We start from the raw sequence: 21,015 nt of genomic DNA, 5'->3' as shown, positions 1-21,015 counted from the left end.
TCGAGATTTCTGAAGATAAATTTGGGAAAGCTTATTGTGCTGTCAAAAGACTAGCGGTGGAAGCTGTTTGCTTGGATTTTGCTTTTTGGTGTCTTGATTGCTTAGTTTGCTCTTTGAAACATGTACGACATTTAAGGGAATTAGTATGTTCATTTTTAGTTTATGAGGTAGTAGGCCTAATATTAGTTTAGTGTTCTACAAAGTTTTGATGAATATTTAATTTTTTAATGAGATTGCCTTTTTGCTTATGCCGTATGAGGTTGTTTCTTTGCATGTTGTTCTATGAGCCTACAAAGTTGCAAAGCAAGCAAAAATAGAAATTATCTGGTTTCACGAAGTTAAAAGTTAGTAAGGTCTCCAGCTTGACCATATTGGTATCCGAGGAAATTTATCTTCTCTTACTTTTCAGTATTAATCCAAACTAATAGATGGTTCAAATTTGTGGGCTTGCACAAAATCCGCAACCCGATTTAATGTCAAAGGATCATATTATGCCCAGATATAGAAAATTGCAGAAAGAATGAGTTGTCCTGATCTGAACAATTGGATAGGTTTTGTTGATGGGGTTTACAAATAAATGCCTTGATATTCAGCTTAGGTGAATTTAAGCCGCTGGCTACCGTAGAGAAAGCTTGTTCCTTTTTCTTTTTCCTTTTCTTTTCTTTTTTCTCTTTTTCTTCTTCTTACTAGTAATAGTGTTAGTGCTTCCTCTGTCTTCTATCATTCACCTTCATCATCATTGGGAAATAATAAAGAGTAGTGTACTTCATTAAAAAAGATGCCAAATAATTGGATTGAGTTTCTTCCCCTGGCTGCCTTAGCATTTCTGAGCTCATGCTCAGCAGCCAAGGTTGAATATGATGCAACTGCCATTGTCATTGATGGGCAGCGAAAGATTATCAATGCTGGTGCCATTCATTATCCTCGCAGCACTGAGGAGGTAATTAATAATTATGTTTCTGTTTACTATATGAAAATGAAGAACAAACTTGCAACCACGTTAAACAAAAACAAAATCCTCAAATGGCAATGTTCATTTGAAAAAAAAATAAAATAAAATTCTTCTAACTATTCACATGGAACAGATGTGGCCTGATCTGATTCAGAAGGCAAAAGATGGTGGGCTCTATGCGATTGAAACATGTCTTTTGGGATCGCCATGAGCCAAAGCGCCGCGAGGTCTGAATTGTTGTTGTAGAATTATATTACTTATATCAGATATTCCTGACTTCCCTTGTGTTTTTGGCTGCTTTCAGTATGATTTCTCAGGAAACTTGAACTTCATAAAGTTTTTCCAGCTCATCCAGGAAGCTGGTCTCTATGCCATTCTGCGCATAACATTGGACCTTATGTCTGTGCTAAATGGAATTATGGTTAAGTTTAGAATACCAAAAGACATATGTTCTTACTTGGAATCTAAGTGCTAACATAACATTTCCTTTACATTCAGAGGTTTCCCTATGTGGCTTCACAATACACCAGGGATTCAACTGAGAAACGATAATGAGATCTACAAGGTCACAACTTTGATTATTATAGTTTCTTTTCAACTTACTAGACGATTCTTTTCTTTCAGTGTTCATTAATTTTGATTGTAAGCATTCTAACAATTTCATAATGAAATAAAGAGGGAAATGGAAATTTTTACGACCAACATAGTCGACATGGTGATAAGGGCCAAGCTGTTTGCACCACAGGGAGGCCCTATAATTCTTGCCCAGGTTTTCAAAAATTCTAGCAATATTGTTTTCAGTTAATTTATGTATATAGGTAGCAAGGGTATCATTATTAGCTTAAGTGTTGAGGGTTTTTTGCTATATATAAACTATGACAGATAGAGAATGAATACGGAAACATCATGGAAGGGTATGGAGAAGCAGGGAAAAATTGCATCCAACGGTGTGCACAAATGGCTGTTGCCCAAAATGTGGGTGTTCCCTGGTTTATGTGCCAACAGGCCGACGCTCCTCAATCCATGGTATACTGATTTGTACTTGAAGACAAATTGCGGATTGAATAAATCAAGAACCATAGTGTAAGAGTGATTGAATTTGTTTTAGTAACATTTTTTTACTTCCTCTGCGCAGATCAATACCTGCAATGGATTTTACTGTGACCAATTCACGGCAAACAATCCTAAAAGTCCAAAAATGTGGACCGAAAACTGGACTGGATGGTGTGTTTCTCTTCCTTTGCCTCTTTCATTGTCACAGACCAGTTAGACCTTAGAAGTCTTAAACACTGTATCCTTGCTTTCTTAGGTTCAAACTTTGGGGAGGCAAAGACCCACATAGAGCAGCTGAAGAACCCGCATTTGCAGTTGCACGCTTTTTCCACCAGGGAGGAATCTTGAATAACTATTACATGGTTGGTCTCATCATGTTAATTTCATTTGAGGATTTTCAACTGGCATATTTTCTTAATGCTGTTTTCTTGCCCTGTAAAATTTAGTATCATGGTGGAACAAACTTCGGACGCACTGCTGGAGGTCCATGCATTTACTACATCATATGATTATGATGCACAACTCGATGAATATGGTAATCAAAGATAAAATAATTAATATGTTATTTGTGCTGATTCTGCATCAAGGCCAGGTTACACTTTGAATTCTAAAGTAGAATCTTTAAACCAAGATTGGGCATTGTTAGTAAGCTCAATGCTTTGAAAATCAAACATCTCAGGGAATCTTAACCAGCACAAGTATGGGCATCTAAAGCAACTTCATGCAGCTCTGAGAGTCGGGGAGAAAGCTCTCACTACCGGCACAGTGACAACCAAGAATTATGGTAAAGATGTCGATGTAAGTGACAACTGACATATGTATATAAGAAAATGCTCAATCGGAGGTGAAAGGAATGATGTAAGTTTCTCTTGGCAATCAGTTGACCATGTACGCCAACAATACTACCGGAGAGAGATCGTGTTTCTTGAGCAATGTAAACGGCCAAAATGATGTCGATGTCGACTTGGACCAAGATGGGAAGTACTTTGTGCCCGCTTGGTCTGTTGGTATTATTCAGAATTGCAACAAGGAAATTTACAACAGTGCAAAGGTAAAAGAGATTGATTTCATATTTTCATTTCTTCCTTCACAATTACCATATGAAGTTGTCTAAATACTCACAGGCCACAGCCAAATTAACAATGCTAACAATGGATATATTGTATATACATCACTGTCCACAGCTTAGCTCTCAGACCTCTGTAATGATAAGGAACCTAAACTACAAGGACGAGACTGAGGATGCGAATGGTGATGCAAACGAGGGAGATGCTGATGTACCTGAGACAGAAGAGCAAGCCCCCAAACTCAACTGGACGTGGGCTCCAGAGGCCATGAGAGACACCCTCCATGGAAAGGGTAGATTTAGAGCAACAGTTCTTGACCAGAAAGAAGCAACTCTTGATATCAGTGACTACTTGTGGTACATGACTAGGTAATTTCCTAACCTCAACTCTGACAAAATTTGAAAATCTAAAATAGTGTTGATATCAATAGCACAGTTTGAAAATCCTGGAGAGCTGCAACCCTGCCCGTCAGCACCAATGGCCATGCACTCCATGCTTATGTGAATAAAAAAGAACCTGTTTCTCTCAACCCTGGGGCCAAAAACCAGAACTTTACTCAGTGCCACATATGGATTGGCGGTACGCACTTCCCCACTACTTTAGTAGAAACAACAGCTAAACGATCCTAGCATTTAAGAAGTCAAGTTCACAAGCATTTTCATTTTTCAAACATAATTCCAATCTTAAAAAACAGTTGAAACAGGGTTGTTAACATTGCTTCAATATCGGCATGCAGAACTATGGTGAGAAGAACGACTTGAAACCTACTGGCTTAGCGGGGGGCTCAGTGCAGTTGATCAATGGGAAACAGACGATTGATCTAACATCAAGCAACTGGTTTTATAAAGTAATTTTCTTTTTTCTTTCTCCTTCCTGTCTCTTTTTTAATTAAAATTTTCAGAAAAAGCACTAATACTAGGGGTAAACTCATCTCATTATTTCTGTGGTGAAGGTGGGGTTAAATGTTGAAATAGCCAAACGTCTATACGATCCAAAATCACTCCATGGGAAAAACTTTGCTGCTGATAACTTTCCCATTGGCGGACCCATGACTTCGTAAAAGGTACTACTTGATCAAAAATGGTTCTGAATTGTTCTGTTTTCCCTTTTTTTTTTCTTTAGTTCTAATGAATCTAAGTTTAGGGGCATGGGCAAGGGGCATGTCTGGGTGAATGGATACAGCATTGGGCGCTACTGGCCATCGCAAATAGCTGATGCTAATGGATGCAGTGACACATGCGATTACCGTGGCTCATACAAGGATAACAGATGTAGGACAAACTGTGGCAATCCTTCCCAAAGATGGTAAAACACTCATTTGCTTAACAATATAGTATAACGGACTGTAAATTAAAGAACTCCAACCTCTAACTGTAAAAGTGTTACATTTGTATCAGGTACCACATTCCGAGATCATTCCTAAACAGCAATGGTGCGAACACATTGATCTTGTTCGAGGAAATAGGTGGAAACACTACGGACATTTCTTTCCAGATTGTGACAGTAGGAGCAATTTGTGGTTTTGCGTATGAGTGCAGCACATTGGAACTGTCATGCCAAGGTGGGCGAACCATTGCGGATATCCAGTTTGCCAGCTTTGGGGACCCCCAGGGATCATGTGGCTCATACAAGGCAGGTTCCTTTCAAGCCACTACCAGCTTGGCTGCAGTGGAAAAGGTAATCATAAGCAATCCTCACTATCGAAATATGAAAATTTTCACGATGCAAAGGAAATTATATTATAATTTTAAAATTTCTTTCCTAGGCATTTGTGGGGAAGCCAAGCTGTTCCATCGATGTATCAGAGGCAACATTCGGATTGAGAAATTTGGGCGTTACAAAGAAGTTGGCAGTAGAAGCTGTTTGCGGTTAAAATATATACGAAGCATCAAAACGTAAAGGAGAAGATACGAGAAAGAAACTCACTAGGATATATATGTCTCGTAAAGAAATGTGTTTGATGAACGAGTGAAGCCGTAACATGTCTCCTTCATAATTTAATTTTACTTGATGGCTTACCCTTTCTCTGCTGATTGCATTTTGTTGACAATGGTTTAGCAAACCAACCTTTTTCTTCTTCTTTATTTCAACAAAATCACAGCTTAAAAATTAAGTTGTATAACAAATAATCCTGAGGCCCTAATAGAACATAATTTTGGAATTTTCCTGTTGCCTGTATAACATCAGAGACTATCATTGTGTTGAGAAAATAATACTACTACTTAACAGAGAAAAAAAGATGGCATCCATATGAAGGATTTTATCATGATTGGCTTAATGTTCATTTGCATATAATTTACCAAAGATGTGTCATTTCCTTTATTAATCAATAGGAATGTTAATTTTTGATGAATCCGACAGGGAACTCCATTCCTCACCTCGACGTGTTGTAAAATCTCAGAAAATTGTGATAAACAGAGAGAAAATGAAGGAAGAGAAGATGAACAGAGGAAAACTTTTCTTTTTCTCACACATTTTTCATTTCGTGTAGAGGTTATGTACCTCGAGTACAACAGATTAACCGAACCCATAAAAGTCGGCCTTGGTGAGGAAACTAAAACAAATTCAATTGTTAGACTATTGAGATCATATTGAAGAGACTTGACAGAAAAGGTTGAAGACATTTTTGACACCAAAAATGGAAGGTGGACTTTTCAATATGAAAGACGTGAGCAGGCTTTGGGATGTCACAGCCGCAATTTCGTCGAAATATGTTTGCGGCTTTCTGTCATTTTGTAAAAAAAGTCACAATGGTCACCATGGTTTTTAGTTTGGTAGTGACTAGTTAAGTTGTAACTAAATTTAATTTAACTTAAGTCGATTACTATGTAATATAAATATGTATCAGCTATTAATAAAATGGCAATGAAGTTTGTCTCTGTTTCATGTTCTTTCTCTTTCTTTATAACTCCAGCATGGTATTAGAGTATTTTAAAAATTCTTAAGGGACCTGCAAACCTTTTTCTAGTGATTAAAGCCTAATAAAAAACCAACACAAGCCTACCTACCTCATAAAAAAAGACTTTCAGAGATCAAAACCGAATGGCCTCAACTAGTTACAATGCACCAGCACCTCTTGTCTTCTTAGGAGAAAATTATACACTATGGTCAGTGAAAATGGAAGCTTACCTGTGAACATTAGACTTGTGGAAAGTGGTGGAAGTTGGTGGAGATCCACCTGAACAAAGACATAATCCGACCATAGCGCAAATGAAGCAGCACAGTGAGAAAGTTGCAAGGAGGTTTAAAGCCCTTTCTTGCATCCATTCGACAATATCCAATATCATTTTTACACGTATTATGACATGTTAGTCTGCTAAAGAAGCCTAGGATAAATTAAAAGAAGAGTTTCAAGGTAGTGTTTGAACTAGGCAAATCCAAGCTTTAAATCTCTAGAGAGAATTTGAGATACTGAGGATGAAGGAGGAAGAAAGCTTAGAGGATTATATTGATAAAGTCATTAAAGTGGTAAACCAGCTTAAGCTCTTAAGAGAAGATGTACCAGAGAAAAATGTGGTCAACAAAATTCTGGTTAGCTTACCAGAAAAATTCGAAGCCAAGATTTCATTCGTAAAAGACTTTAAGGACCTCTCAAGCTTCACGGTTGTGGAGTTGGTAAATGCCTTGCACGCATCAGAACAAAGGAGAGCAATCCTAGTGGTAGATCACAGTGAGAGTGTTTTGTTAGCTAGGCAGAAAAAAGAAGCTTCACTCAATCAAAAGAAAGTTGAACCAAACAGGAAAGAGAAAGACAAGAAGTGGGGTGATGGTTAGAGACAAAAAGGAAAAATCATTTGGAAAAATATGCTGATTTAGACCAAATATTAAGTGCTAAGCTTGCAATCAACTTGGGCACATTGAAAAAGTCTGCAAAAACAAAAGCTAGACAAGTGAACAGATAGCTATAGTAGCTGAACAAGCAGATCAAAAGAAGGAAGTGCTCTTTGTAGCCAACTGTAATCCAAAAGTGAGAAAGAAAGAGACATGGTTGTTAGATAGTGCATGCTCAAGGCATATGACATGCGACAAAAGTCTCTTTGTGATGTTCGATGACAGATATAAATCTAATGTAGAAATAGTTAATGGGGAATATTTAAAAGCTGACGGTATAGGCACTGTGGAGGCGGAAATTACATCAGGTATGAAACAAATCAAAGATGTTTTATGTTTTTTTACTATAAACCAGAATCTTTTAAGTGTGGGACAACTGGTTGCTTGTGGTTATGCATTATTGTTTAAGGATTAGGCATGCAAAGTGTCTGGGCCATCTGGTGAAGAGATTATGACGGACAAACTGAAGAGTAATTGCTTTCCTGTCAATTGGAAAGAATTTGAACATCATACTTATACTTGCACTTTATCTGATACAGTTTCATGGCACAAAAGGTTAAGTTATTTAAACTTTAATTCTTTGAAGCTTATGCATGATGAACATTTGGTTGAAAATATACCATTTATTGGCTCTTTAAATTACATCTATGATACTTTCCAATATGGTAAACAGTCAAAGAAATTGTTCCCTAAGCAAGCCAAATGGAGAGCTATACAAAAGCTGCAACTGGTACATACAAATATAGGAGAGCCAATGAGGATTGTAACATTGAGTGGGAACAAATTTTATCTCTTATTCATTGATGATTTTGCAAGATACAATTAGGTTTATTTTTTGAAGCATAAAGCAGAGGCTCTTAGCAGTTTTTTAAAATTCAAGGCTCTTGTTGAAAACCAGACAAGCTTGACTATCAAGACGTTTAGAGGTGATAATGGGAAAAAATATACTTCTCTTGAGTTTCAGATGTATCTGACTCAATTCGGGATTCAACAGCAACTCACGGTGCCTTACAATCCACAGCAAAATAGGGTGTCAGAGAGAAAAAAATAGGACTTTGATGGAAATGGCATGATGCTTGTTATTTGAAAAGAAGTTATCAAAGAGTTTTTGGCCGAGGCTGTTAACACAGCCAACTATTGACTAAATATTGCACCAACTAAAGCTCTTACAAAAGGGACTCCTCATGAAGTTTGGTATGGCACAAAACCATCAATTGCACACTTGAAAATTTTTGGATGCATAGCTTATGCTCAAATTCCAAAGAATAGAAAAAGGAAGCTTTATGAAAAATAAAAATTAGCAATTCATCTCGATTTCAACGATACCAATAAAGGCTATAAGCTTTATGATGTCTCAACAAGCAAAGTTTTTCTCAATCGTGATGTCTAATTTGATGAAGGAAAAAGATGGAATTGGTCCAAGCTTGAAGTTGAGTCCTCAGAAAATTTGTCAATCACCAATGACCAACTAGAGGTGGAGCATGATGAAAATAATGAAGATGTGGATGATGTTGCAGTGAGAGGAACTAGAAATCTAGCTGATATTTATGACAAGTGTCATGTTGCCTTGATGGAGCCTGCATCATTCAGTGAAGTTAAAATGAAATAAATATTTTTAAAAAGAACAATACATGGGATTTAGTTCCTCAACCAACAAACCAAAAAGTCATTGTTGTTCGATGGGTTTATAGAACCAAATTGAATAGTGATGGCTCTGTGAATAAGTTGAAAGCTCGGCTTGTTGTCAAAGGATATGCTCACCCTTAGTCTCAACCACTAATGCATTCTCAATAGCATTCTCATTCCTGATGGCTCTTCTCTGTTCTTGTGCTATCAATGTATTCACTAACTCGGTAATAGTGATCTTAGGCAAATCTTTAACATCTTCTAGAGAGGAAATCTTAGCCTTATATTTCTTTGGAAGACTAACTAAAATCTTATAAACTACTCTTCTCTCATTCAGATCTTCTCCTAATAACCTCAGTTGATTTACAATTCTCATTATCTTGTTCCTATAATCCTTAACACTCTCATCCTCCTTCATTTTTAGTACCTCAAATTCTCTCAACGGATTCAATATCTGGATTTGCCTAGCATGATTACTATCTTAAAACTCTTTCCTAAGTTTATCCCAAACCTCCTTAAGATTGTCATTGGTCATAATTCTTGTAAAAATCGAATCAAATATTGCAAAATGTAAATATGAGAGAGCTTTGTACCTCTTACATACCTTTTCACCATGTTGTTTTATTTGAGCCCATGTTGGACATGTGTATCCCTTCCTACCTCAACCACTTCCCAAAGATTGAAAGGTTCTCAAAAACGCCCTCATTTTGACCGTCCAGGTAAGGTAATTCTCTCCAATGAAGACCAGTGGAGCTGATGCACTATAGTTGGATGAGGCCATGACTCAATCTCTCATAGGAAAAAAGTAATCTAAGGAGTAGTAAGCTGAGAATTAAGTGTCACAAGTCTCTTAAGAGAATAGATATTCTGATACCATGTTGTAAAATCTTAAAATCAAAATGAAAGAAGAGAAGATGAAGAGAGGAAAACTTTTCTTTTTCTCACACATTTTTCATTTCATGTAGAGGTTATATACCTCGATTACAACAGATTAATCGATCCCATAAAAGTCGATCTTGGTAAAAAAACTAAAACAAATTCAATAACAAGAATGCACAAATACCAAAGCCTGCAAAGGCTATTACAACAGACACTTGAAGAAGAAATATCAAAACGATGTAGACTTATGCGTTTCAGCTTGTGCGCAGAATCGACACATGAACAATCCGTTTTAGCCAACACAAGTCTGACCAAAATACAAAACGACTCAGTGACCACCGTTTAATCAAAAATAGAAACAACTAAAATTAAACAAGCCTTCATCAACACTGAAACTTCTGTTAAACCCGCCCAATGTCTTTAGTATCAAAAAAATTCAACCAAGTTTCAATCACTTTTCAACAGCGGGTTTAAACATCAAATTTCGGAGATAAAGGCAAAAATGGAGAAAAATTCAATTCCTTGCCTGTCCCATCCTGCCCGAGAGAGAGAGAGAGAGAGAGAGAGAGATTATCAAATGATGGAAAAGCGTCTAATAAATATACATCTAAAAAGCAAAGTTAGAAGAGAAGGTGTATGGTATGGGTCCTACAGAAGTCAGTGATTCTTTCCCACCTGTTGCTAGCAGTCAATTTAACGATGGGAATTGGTTGTTCATCGAGTCCTATAGAGCGATCTAAGGATTCACCTATTCAAGTTGAAAATAATGATCAAGGAGACCCAAAAGTTAGTGAAAAGAGACTGAAATCTGTGGCCTGGAATCATTGTAAGAGGATCAAAATCGATGGAGAGGATAAAGCAGAGCGCAATTATTGGATCAAAAAGCAAGAATGGGAAAAATATTTGCATTATCATTATAAAATTTTGTAAACAAAGGCCTTGCAAGAGTGCAAGGCAACAGCAGTGCGGCGGCAGGTGGAAAAATGTGTATAAGTAATTACACATTTGATCAAGAATCTTCCACAAAGGACCTTGCTAGTGTGATAATAAAGCGTGAATATCCAATTTCAATGGTTGAACATCACGGATCCAAAATCTATACAGCTAGCCTTCAGCCGTTGTTCAAGATTCCTTCTCGAACTACAGTTAGAAGTGACATCATGAAGATTTATGGATGTGAAAAGTCTAAGAATGTGGAGTTGTAGGAGAAGAGTTCAAGTAGGATTGCAATGACAACGGATATGTGGACAGCTTGAAACCGAAAGAAAAGATTCATGGCTATCACGGCACAATTCATTGATAATAATCGGGAACTGCAGAGTCTGGTCACGAGGTATATTAATTACTACACTTTGCCAAATTGGATGATTTATTTATTAAGTTTGTTTAGCCTTATAACTCGCTGCCTTATGCTTGTTACAATTTAATTTTAGATTTGTTTATGTGCCTACCCTTATACATCAGTTGTTCTCTCCAAGGAGCTGCTGAATTGCATGTCTGATTGGAACATTGACAAAGAAATTGTCCACGTTGATTGTGTTGAAAATTGCTGTTTATGGCCAAGCTCAATCCTAATTATCTCTTACTATGCATAGTTGTTTCACTTACTTTGCTGTTGCATATATTTTAAATTTGATTGTCCAAGATGGATTGAAGGTTATTGGTGATGGAATTCAAAGGGTTAGAGATAGTACTGAGAAACAATTTTTGGGAAACTTGGCTGAATATGAAGTTCAAAGGGTTAGAGATAGTACTGAGAAACAATTTTTGGGAAACTTGGCTGAATATGAAGTTCAAAGGATTAAGAGACTTGTTGAATGAATATATATCAAGGGTCAGATAATTCATTGGTGAAATCTGAGTTAGACCATTATTTGGAGGAGAAAGAAAGTTTGGCCAAGAAATCCAAAGTTTGACATAATTGCTTGGTGGAAAACCGGTGAACTCCATTACCCACCTTTAAAAGAGATGGTAGATTGGTATGTCCTCATCGTGGTAGGCTTCATGCGGGTACTCTAGAAGCCTAATGTGCCCGCAAAATTGGTTGTTGAAAGATATAGGTAAGAATTATTCACTTCATTACCTTACTACTTTATCAAACTTGAAATGATGTATTCCATTTTTTAAGGTGTATGTTGGAAATAGAATGATATGTGTTAATCCCATTCATATTGATACTTAAATTTATGTATTAATTACACTTTATTCTCTTTGTTATACTGATAATAAGGTGTTTCTTGTTCTAATTTAAAGAGAGCAGGCTGTTTGATCATGTGTCTAAAAGCTAGAGATCTTCGCATGCAGGTTTCCATGGCGATTGCAACTCTGTGGGAAAGCCAAGCAAAAGGCTTCCAACGGAATTTGCAAACGTGACAATCCCCCATCCCCATGGACTTTGCGGTTATTTCAAGTTGGGAATTTGTACAAGCTACTCAATCAAAGTCAAGCCGATGTGGAAAAGGTCGTTAAAACATTCAAAGCCAATCTTCTTACTCGCCAAACTCGAAAGAAACATGTTAGCTAGTTCAACGAATCTTTGCTTCTTAAATACTTTGAATTCCATTTTCTTGCATCGGAAGAGAGATTTTTCATCGAACTAAAAGACACTAGCAATTTCATCAAGTGGCTATACCAGTCCAAGTTTTCTTTCTGAGCCGAAAATAAAGAAGTATCTTTGATGAAAAGTTATAAAGAAATAAGGAAGAAAGTATGCATTTCAGCGTTTTATATGGCAATTCCAAAGGAACACAGATTGTTGATAGAACCTTTACAGATACTGTAGATCTGTAACTCCATTCAAATTTGCATAATTGAGCCGAAATACATATCATATTGAAAGGCAAAACACTATAGAAATCACTTCAAAAACTCCCCATTAACTTTCCAACTACAAACCTATCAAATTTGCATACACTAACGTGGTATTCAAAACAAAACAAAAAAAGAAAAAAAGAAAAGAAAGAAAACTCCTAGAGCTAGAAAGTCCAAAAACCAGACGAGTGATAATAAGTTCCACCGGACCCATCTCCGACACTCCCACCACCAAAATAACACTCCCCGTTAGAATTCCCACCCGCCGCCATCTCTTCTTTCACTTCCGCTTCTTCAGTAATATCCTTACGCGCGTGCCTGAAAGCTGCTTCCTGGATTTGCGCCGGCGTCAACTCACTAGCGTCTGCTATATCCGGAGGATTATCCGGAAAATTAAGCTTCCCTGAACTCCCACGCAGACAAAAAACGGCAGCGTCGTAAGCTCTCGCTGCTTCTTCTGCTGTCTTGTAAGAACCCAACCATATTCTTCTTCTGCTGTTCGGTTGCCGTACTTCCGCTACCCATTTCCCCCACTTCCTCATACGTACTCCCTTGTAACGGGCGCTGCTGTTATTATTAACGCCGTTATCCCTCCCCCTTCCCGGCCTCACCATTTTTTTCCTCCGCTTCCTTGAATTTCGAACGCTTTTTATTTTTATTTTAAATGTAGCAATATTAAAAGAAAAAAACAAAGAGGAGATTTGTAAGAGGAAAAATGGCAGACTCAAAGGACAGAGCGCGTGGATGTTCGAAGAACTGCCACGTACGCAACTAAGGAGGAAATACCGCCGGGATTTTGCGGTGATGGGCGAACATGGGGACTCAACGTGGAAGCTTATAAACCGTCGGATTTAAATTGGGTCAACACGTGGGAGGATTTTAATTGCATGTGCGGTAAGTGGACACGTGGAGCAAGTAGGAATTCGCTTCTATTTCCTTTCCACTGTCTCGTGGCTAGTTTTGTTTCTAGAAGGTCAACCTTAATTCATGTATACCAAAATTTGAAGGGGATGAATAGTTGCCTGGCTGTAGGTTTCGCCCAAACGTGGCCTCGGTGGCGGAAAGAATTTCCGTGTGCAAGCAGCAAGCAGCCATAGGCACAGTGATGGATAAGAATTCTCATTGCTTTTGGTTATCTTTGGGGAAGCCTGGTTTTGCCAATTAGCTCAAAGCTGGCATTAGATGGAGACTTGAGTTGTCTTTCATTCAATAAATTGTTGTCAAATCTATGGTATCTCTTGAACTGATTCGTACGACTCAGTGTTACTTCCACCGATTCGGCATCTTCCTCCTAACCAGAAGAAGTTCCAAAGATTTAGCTTCTAGATTTTGTAGCATGCATGTTTTTTGGGTGTTTGTTGCTTTTTGTTCGTCCAAACCACAAAATAATTTAAGACCACAAGATTTTACAGCGCCGCATTTTTTTTATTTTCTTCATTTGTTTTTGTTTCGTTATTTGTCAGTTTTTACCTTTGATAACGATTTGAAAATGAGTGAGTATGAAAAAGAGAAAAGGAAATGCTCATGTATCGTCTAGTTACAATTAATAAAATCTTTTGACGATCGTATCAAAAACCTATGATCAAATCATATTTTTGTGGAATATTGAATATATTTTTGCAAAATATTGAATATAAAGCAAAAGGACATTGAATATAGAGCTAAAAGATATATATATATATATATATATATATATCTAACAAAAAAAAAGAAAAAGAAGTTTGATTTTTAAAAAATAGAATAAAAATTATTAAATTAAATTTTAATTGTTGAATTATCATAATGTGTGTGTATATATATTTATATATATTCAGTCTAGTATATTCTTTTTGGAATATCTCAATTTATGTATCAATCATTGTAAGTAAAGAAGCATTTACTATTTTTTATTCATTGTGTAGAAATCAAACAATTTAAGAGAAAATGGGACAGAATTTTATATATATATATATAGTTCCAGAATCAACTCTACTCTCCTTATTCACTCTCTAAAAACATGGAAGCTCAACCATGCTTGCGACTAAAAGTGAAGAGAGTGAGTAAAGCTGAAACTACAATTCAAAAGGATTGACAATTAATATGATATTTTTTAATATACTATATCAAAATATTACTATTTTATATCTTAATCTGAACAAATATACTCTTTAACAATTATCGTAAAAAAAATAATAACATTAAACAACAAATAAACATAAAGTTTGAAATCGTAAATTTCATGTACATTTCTCTTCATTTCAATATTTTTTTCCCATATGGTGCCTTCTGATTTTTTTTTCACAATTAATATTCTATGAATGATTTTTAATTTCTCAAGGGATTATAAAAATATCCTCAAATATAAATAAATAAACTAATTTTAAATTGAGGATATTTTGATGATTTTTTTTCTTTGGTTGTTATGCCATTATTAGTCAATTATATCTTGATAGTGATTGAAAATGAGTGAATATGAAAAGAGAAAAGGAAATTTGCATGTGCCATATTGTTAAAACTGATAAAATCTTTTAATGAACATATCAAAGAATTACGACCAAATCTTACTTTCGTTAAATATTGAATATAGAGTGAAAAGATCACCGAACTGTGTTTCTTTTAGATACACAAGAGATCTAACGAAAAAAGAAGGAAGACATTGTCCAATCTTATGCAAGAATTAAAAAAAAATAAAAATAAAAAAGACATATAATTAAGCATCATGCACTCTTGAATTTTCACTCTAAGAAAGACATTGCCAAAGTTATATGCCAACCATGAAACTCAAAGGTTCTTTTGTTATCAAATCTGAGTAAGTCGAAAGGTGTATTATTAATTTGTCCCATAAGTTTCTTCAACTTTACTATTATTTTCTTTATGAAATATCCCAATTTTATTGTAAAAAAAGAAGCATGATGAAAATAACTATATATAGTTCTAGAAGCAACTCTACTCTCCTTATTCACTCTCTAAGAACATTGAAACTCAAAAATTTTTCTAAATAAAAGTTAAGAGTATTTGGTTCATTAATTAGTGTATGATATTATTATTTCAAGAGTAAAATTTAAATCTCTCTTTTTTCAAATCTACAAAAAATTAAAAGTAATATCATTAAAGATTGTCTTAGAGCATTTGTTAAGATAATATTATATTTTTATATTATACACAATGATTAACAATCAATATGATAATTTTTTATATGCTATATAAAAATATTAAGCATAAAATTTGAAAAAATTGTAGGTCTAGTAACTAAGTATATTGATGATCGCTTTTCCTCAATTTTATGGATGTCAAATGGATAAATAGAAAATGGGATGTGACATTTTTGTAGGTGCAAAGCAGAAAGTCTTTAGTTTTTTTAATGCAATGTCATGACAGCTTGGGCCCTGCAAGTACGAGGAAAGTCCAATGGCATCGCTTAACCTAATATAACCCATAACAAACATGTGGTATCCATTTCAGTAGCCGAAGTGACATAATGAGCAATTTGTATTAAAAGAAAATCTAGAACAGTAATCGTTCATTTAATTGAACCAATTACTACAAAAATTACAAAAAAAAAAATCTACAATGCTTTACTTTACATTCTTCTTCACGATTAAACTATACTTAGAAACAATAATTTGACTCTTTTTTTAGAATGAGAAAGAAGGATGGACCGTACAAAAATTGGCCCATCAAAGGACCAGGATGCAACTCTGGATACTAAAATGCCCAGAATTCGCCCTGACGCGCTTTAGAAATTCCAAAGAAAAGATTCTGGGACTAAAATCCCTTCAATATTATCCTCTTCACAACCGATGTTGGGCACCGATGATCCGAGAAAATAACTTGACAAATCATCAAATCCAGGGAATATGCCATAATCTGAAGCATAATTATCCGAACCCATTGTCAAAAGATCCATAAACGACCCGTCCATTGGCAAGTCACTATCCAACTGAACTGTCCCTTCTGAAATCGACGGTGATGAGGACTCCGTTTGAAACCCAGAGGTGGACTGCTCCGCCTGGGTCCTCGGAGGCTCCATTTGGGCAAACCGAGCAGCGGCGGCTTGGATTTCGGGCGGGGTTAAAGACCTGCCACCATCTATATCCGGTGGGTTGTCAGGGAAGTTGAACTTAGCAGAGCCGCCGCGTAAGCAAAAAAGAGCGGCGTCGAAAGCACGCGCTGCTTTCTCGGCGGTGTCGTAAGATCCCAACCAAATCCTTTCCCTGCTGTTGGGTAGTCTGATTTCGGACACCCACTTCCCCCATTTTCGCTTTCGCACACCCTTGAATCGTAAATCGCTTCTCTCAGCTGCAGGTCTGTCGCTTATGTTTTTCACCATTCGCTTACGATTTAAATCAAAAGAAAGAGAGAAAAACTGGGTTGTCTTTTGAGTATTTCTTTGCTTCGCTTCTGTCTTCGAAATTCTCAGTAAGTAGCAGTAGTAGCGTTTTCTGTTTGCAAAGGATTGTTTTGGTTTGTTGAGTTTACGAATAGGGGACTTTGCGGCTCTCTTATATATATGTGAGCGGGGGGGGGGGGGGGGGGGGGGGGGGGAATAGTCTCTGACTGTCATCAGTCAAAGAAAGAGAGGCGCGTTGATTTGGAGTTTTGAAGCCGCAAAGCTTTTCAGGACGGGCACGTGGCGACTGATGGAATAGCTTTGGCGTTGTTACGCGGGGAGAGTTCGGGCAATATTTACACCACGTGGGCCTTGTATTACTCGTGCCCGAATTTCCAAACCTTTTTTTTTTTATTATTTAAAACTTTAAATCAAGGCAGATGAAGTGAATAGTTTATTGGCTTTTAAATAGCAAAAAGATGTTGCTGCATCACATGCTTGCATTAGTGTCTATTTGGTCTTATTTTTTAAAAGTAATAATTAAATTAAAATAAAATTTTAAAAAACTCTAAAAAAATATTTGTTTAAAGAATAAAATTAAAAAAAAAACTTAAATAAAAGTTTTCAAAATAAACTTTTTTTTCTTTTTTTTCTAAAACACGTCAACTTTTCATAAAATAATCATATCTCTCTCGATAGATTTCTCTCTTCTCTCTTTTCTTCTGCATATCATCCTTTTTCGTCACAAATTGCAATCTTTTTCTCTTTTACCTCTCTTTACAAAGATTATTAGAAAAAATAAATAAAAGACCGAGCAACATAATAGCAAATCTGTAATTCTTTTGTGGTCAAAATAATTCAGCAATCCCTGTACTCATGTATTTTTTTCATTTTAGTCTCTTAACTCAAAATCGTAACAATTTATCCCTTAACTCAAAATCGTAACAATTTAGTCTTTTAATACCTCTCTCTACAAAGATTATTAGAAAAAAAAATAAAAGACTCAGCAACATAATAGCAAAATTGAATTTTTTTTGCAACAATTTATCCCCTCAAATCAAAATCGTAATAATTTAGTCTTATAATACTTCTCTCTACAAAGATTATTAGAAAAAAAAACAAAAAAACCCAACAACATAATAACAAAATTTGATAATTTTTTTTGTGGTCAAAATAACTCAACAGTCCCTGTACTCATGCGTTTTCTTCACTTTAGTCATTCAACTCAAAATCGCAACAATTTATCCCTAAACTCAAAATCACAACAATTTAATCCTTTAATATTAAGACATGGCATGTCCTCTCTAAAAATATATTATGTGCTTATTGAGTTTTGAATCAAGACCTAATTCAAAACGCAACAAACTCCTACTCTAAACCCTTACCTTTGTTTATATATTGGTTTTTTTTTCTTTTCTTTTTTTCTTTCCTCTTTTTCTTTTTTCTTTTTTCTTTTTTTTCTCTTTCTTCTCACCTTTTCCTTTAAAGACCGCTTGCTAGTCACCGGATGTTGTCATCGATCATGAGTCGTCAATCACCGAATGTCGATTGACAATCACCAAACATGCTTTGCCATGACTGTCACTAGTGACTGTTGACCGGCAATCGACAACAACGTCCGATGACTGGTGATTGATCTTTAAGGGAGAAGGTAAAAGGAGAGAGAAAGAAAAAAGTTAGAAACAAAAACAATATATAATCAAATGTAAGGATTTAGATTATATGGTAAAGAGCTTGTTGTGTTTGCATAAGATTTTGGGTTCAAAACTCAACACATGTCAGTGTCATGTGGCACTACCACATTAGCATTTTCAATCCATCTCACATGTCATGTCAACAATGACATTTTAATGTCAAATACATTGTTTCTTTTTTATTTTTTCTTTCTTCTTTCTTGAGGAATGAAGCATCATGGTTCAATTACTTGTTAGATCAAGTTTGAGAGCTATTCCGTTTCTGTATAGATTTATTTGATTTTAACATCTGAAATTGTATATAAGTTCAAAACAGACTTTTTGTATGAATTCTTTGATTTTAACATCTAAAATCGTATATAAGCTAGAAGAAGATTTGTTTCGTTTTAGTTTATTAAGTGATTGAAGATAGTATGAATACCCTTTATGGTAATTTTAACCAAATTATAACTTATATAATTTATTTTGTCAATTAACTTATAAACAGTTTTAATTTAATTTTAAAAGTTATTATTTTTCATAAGAGCTTCATAATAGCTTTTATATTAAAAAAATTTAGGCCAGACAGGCTTTTAGTCTCATCCTCAGTGGGCCACAAAGTTAATTTTTTAGGGCATCGCATTGACAAATTATTTACACCTATCTACAAAAGAAAAGGTTACACAATATTTACATTAAGAATTATGATCTTACTAATGAAGTTTTTACTTTATGCTGGCATTTGGTACTTTACAATGTAATGTAATTATAAGTAATTTAATTATAGAGAAAATAACATTGCATTATTTGGTCTATAAGTAAAGTAATAATTAAAATGCAGTGTCTAATTTACAAGTACTTTGTTAGGAATATAATGTCAATTTTCAAAATTATCCCTATTTATTAAAATGCAAGTTTAATATACTTGTATTTTTTTATTATTAATTTTTATATAATATCAACTCTTAAATATATTTTTAATGTCATATATTTTATTTTTATTTCTTATTATAATCTTATATATTTTATTTTCATTTCTTAATATAATTTTCTATATTATATATTTTATTTTAAGTTCTTTTTCCTTTAAAAGATAATATAAATTTTATTGACAGTCACCAATGATCACTAAGAATAATAAAAAGACATCAATCGAAATCTATATAAAAAAATAATAAAAAGACATCAATCGAAATCTATATAAAAAAATAAACTATAGCATTGCAAAATGCTTTTAATAAAGTAATAAAGTTGAAAGGTAAAAATATCTTTAATAACATTGTAGAGTGCAATGCAATCTGATTACATTGGTTTTGGATTGTAATCACATTATATCTATTGGCTGTAATATAATTGCATTACAATCTTACATTGTAGTGGTTTGTTGCAAAATACACTACAATGTAATTTAATTGGACACTTTGCCGAGAATGTGCTCTCACTGCTTTGATACCAAACGCTACCTACAAGTGAGATTACATATTTGTCACATGTTTTATTAAGTTATATTTTATAAAATTAATAACTAATAGTTGTTATAAGTATTATAGTTAAATTATAAAGTGTTATAATTATAAAATTTTAATTACATTAAAACATAAGAAGAAAACTAATAGTGCTTATCAATATTCATATACGCTTTAGAGGCATGTAAAATAAGAAGGAAGAACTTGACAAGCATTGGCGGAGCTAAGGGAGTGGCGGTTGTCACTCCTCAATTTTTAATTTTTTTATTATTATATATATTAAACTTAATATATATAATATGATTATCTTTATAATTACCCTTTAGTCAACTTTCATATAAAATTTTGAATTCACAAGGTATCTAAAACCTTGAATATCAACCCCTGTAAACTAAAGTTGAATTATGAACTTGAGCTTAAAAATCCTTTTAATTTTTTTGCTATAAATCCATAATTCAATGATTGTGATAAATTGTAAAGTGAAAGCTTATATGAGAGTTACATATACAACAATCATACAACATTTGTGGGTGTAGACATTATTCTTCTAATGTAATATTGTAATAACACCTTTGATTTGCCAAAAGAAGTTGTTGTTATTTTCCCTTTAGAGTGGAGGTTCAAGATATAAATCCCAATTTTCTTTCTTAATAGGCATTTTGAAATGTATTGAAAAAACAAAGGTAGAATTTGTGATTATACTAGAAAGGAAATAGACAAATTGGGATGATTATTGGGACAATTCTAGATTAAATATGAAGTCAACAATTTATCCATTTGACTTAGATCATAGAAACCTAAATATTCTAAAAAAAGAAAAGTGGTGTGCAAATATATGTGAAATAGTTATGACACATTTTGTTATCATATAATTTATATACTAGTACTATTAGCCAAGAAAACTTTCAAGTGAGAAAGCATAATTTTCTACCAGATAAGTCCTACTACCAACTTTTCTTTAATTAAATAATCTGGATCCTGGTCAAATGGTTTACATATATACTTAGAGCTCACACTACTTTATTTTGAACACATTTAAACAACTGAAGTTCCGTCAAAGAATCATATTCCCATGCCACAACCGTCACCGGCTTACAGACAAGAAGAGAGAGAGATAAGCGAATTGTTTAGAGAGATTAATTGCTTTCGCCATCAAAGCGAAAGCCCCATGTTAGCTTCCTTGCAAGAAATTAAGGAGAGCCAAATCCGAAGAAGCTCCAAAGCGTAATCTTAAACATGACGGAGGGACGGACGGACGGACGTCAGGAGTAAGGTCCCCCCAGCGTCATCCTTGTACGTCAGCTTTGATGAGTATGCAATTAACCAATTCAAATCATCCGCCAATGGA

General features: G+C 34.8%; 1 protein-coding gene and 2 pseudogenes across 1 annotated transcript; 1 reads left to right on the top strand and 2 right to left on the bottom strand.

Moving 5' to 3' along the window:
- Positions 1-778: 778 nt before the first annotated feature.
- LOC18588242 (beta-galactosidase 15-like) lies at positions 779-4,993 on the top strand (annotated as a pseudogene).
- Positions 4,994-12,160: 7,167 nt separating this feature from the next.
- LOC18588241 (ethylene-responsive transcription factor ERF017 pseudogene) lies at positions 12,161-12,976 on the bottom strand (annotated as a pseudogene).
- Positions 12,977-15,669: 2,693 nt separating this feature from the next.
- Positions 15,670-16,690, bottom strand: LOC18588240 (Integrase-type DNA-binding superfamily protein). Its single transcript, XM_007012522.3, has one exon. It carries the CDS (start codon positions 16,526-16,528, stop codon positions 15,935-15,937), a length of 594 nt encoding a protein of 197 aa, XP_007012584.3. The 5' UTR covers positions 16,529-16,690; the 3' UTR covers positions 15,670-15,934.
- Positions 16,691-21,015: the final 4,325 nt, after the last annotated feature.

This window comes from Theobroma cacao, chromosome 9, assembly GCF_053813885.1.
Source record: "Theobroma cacao isolate CCN51 chromosome 9, ASM5381388v1, whole genome shotgun sequence".
Lineage (NCBI taxonomy): Eukaryota > Viridiplantae > Streptophyta > Magnoliopsida > Malvales > Malvaceae > Theobroma > Theobroma cacao.
The sequence above is the reverse complement of the archived record's forward strand: the minus strand, read 5'-3'. Positions and strand labels throughout refer to the sequence as shown.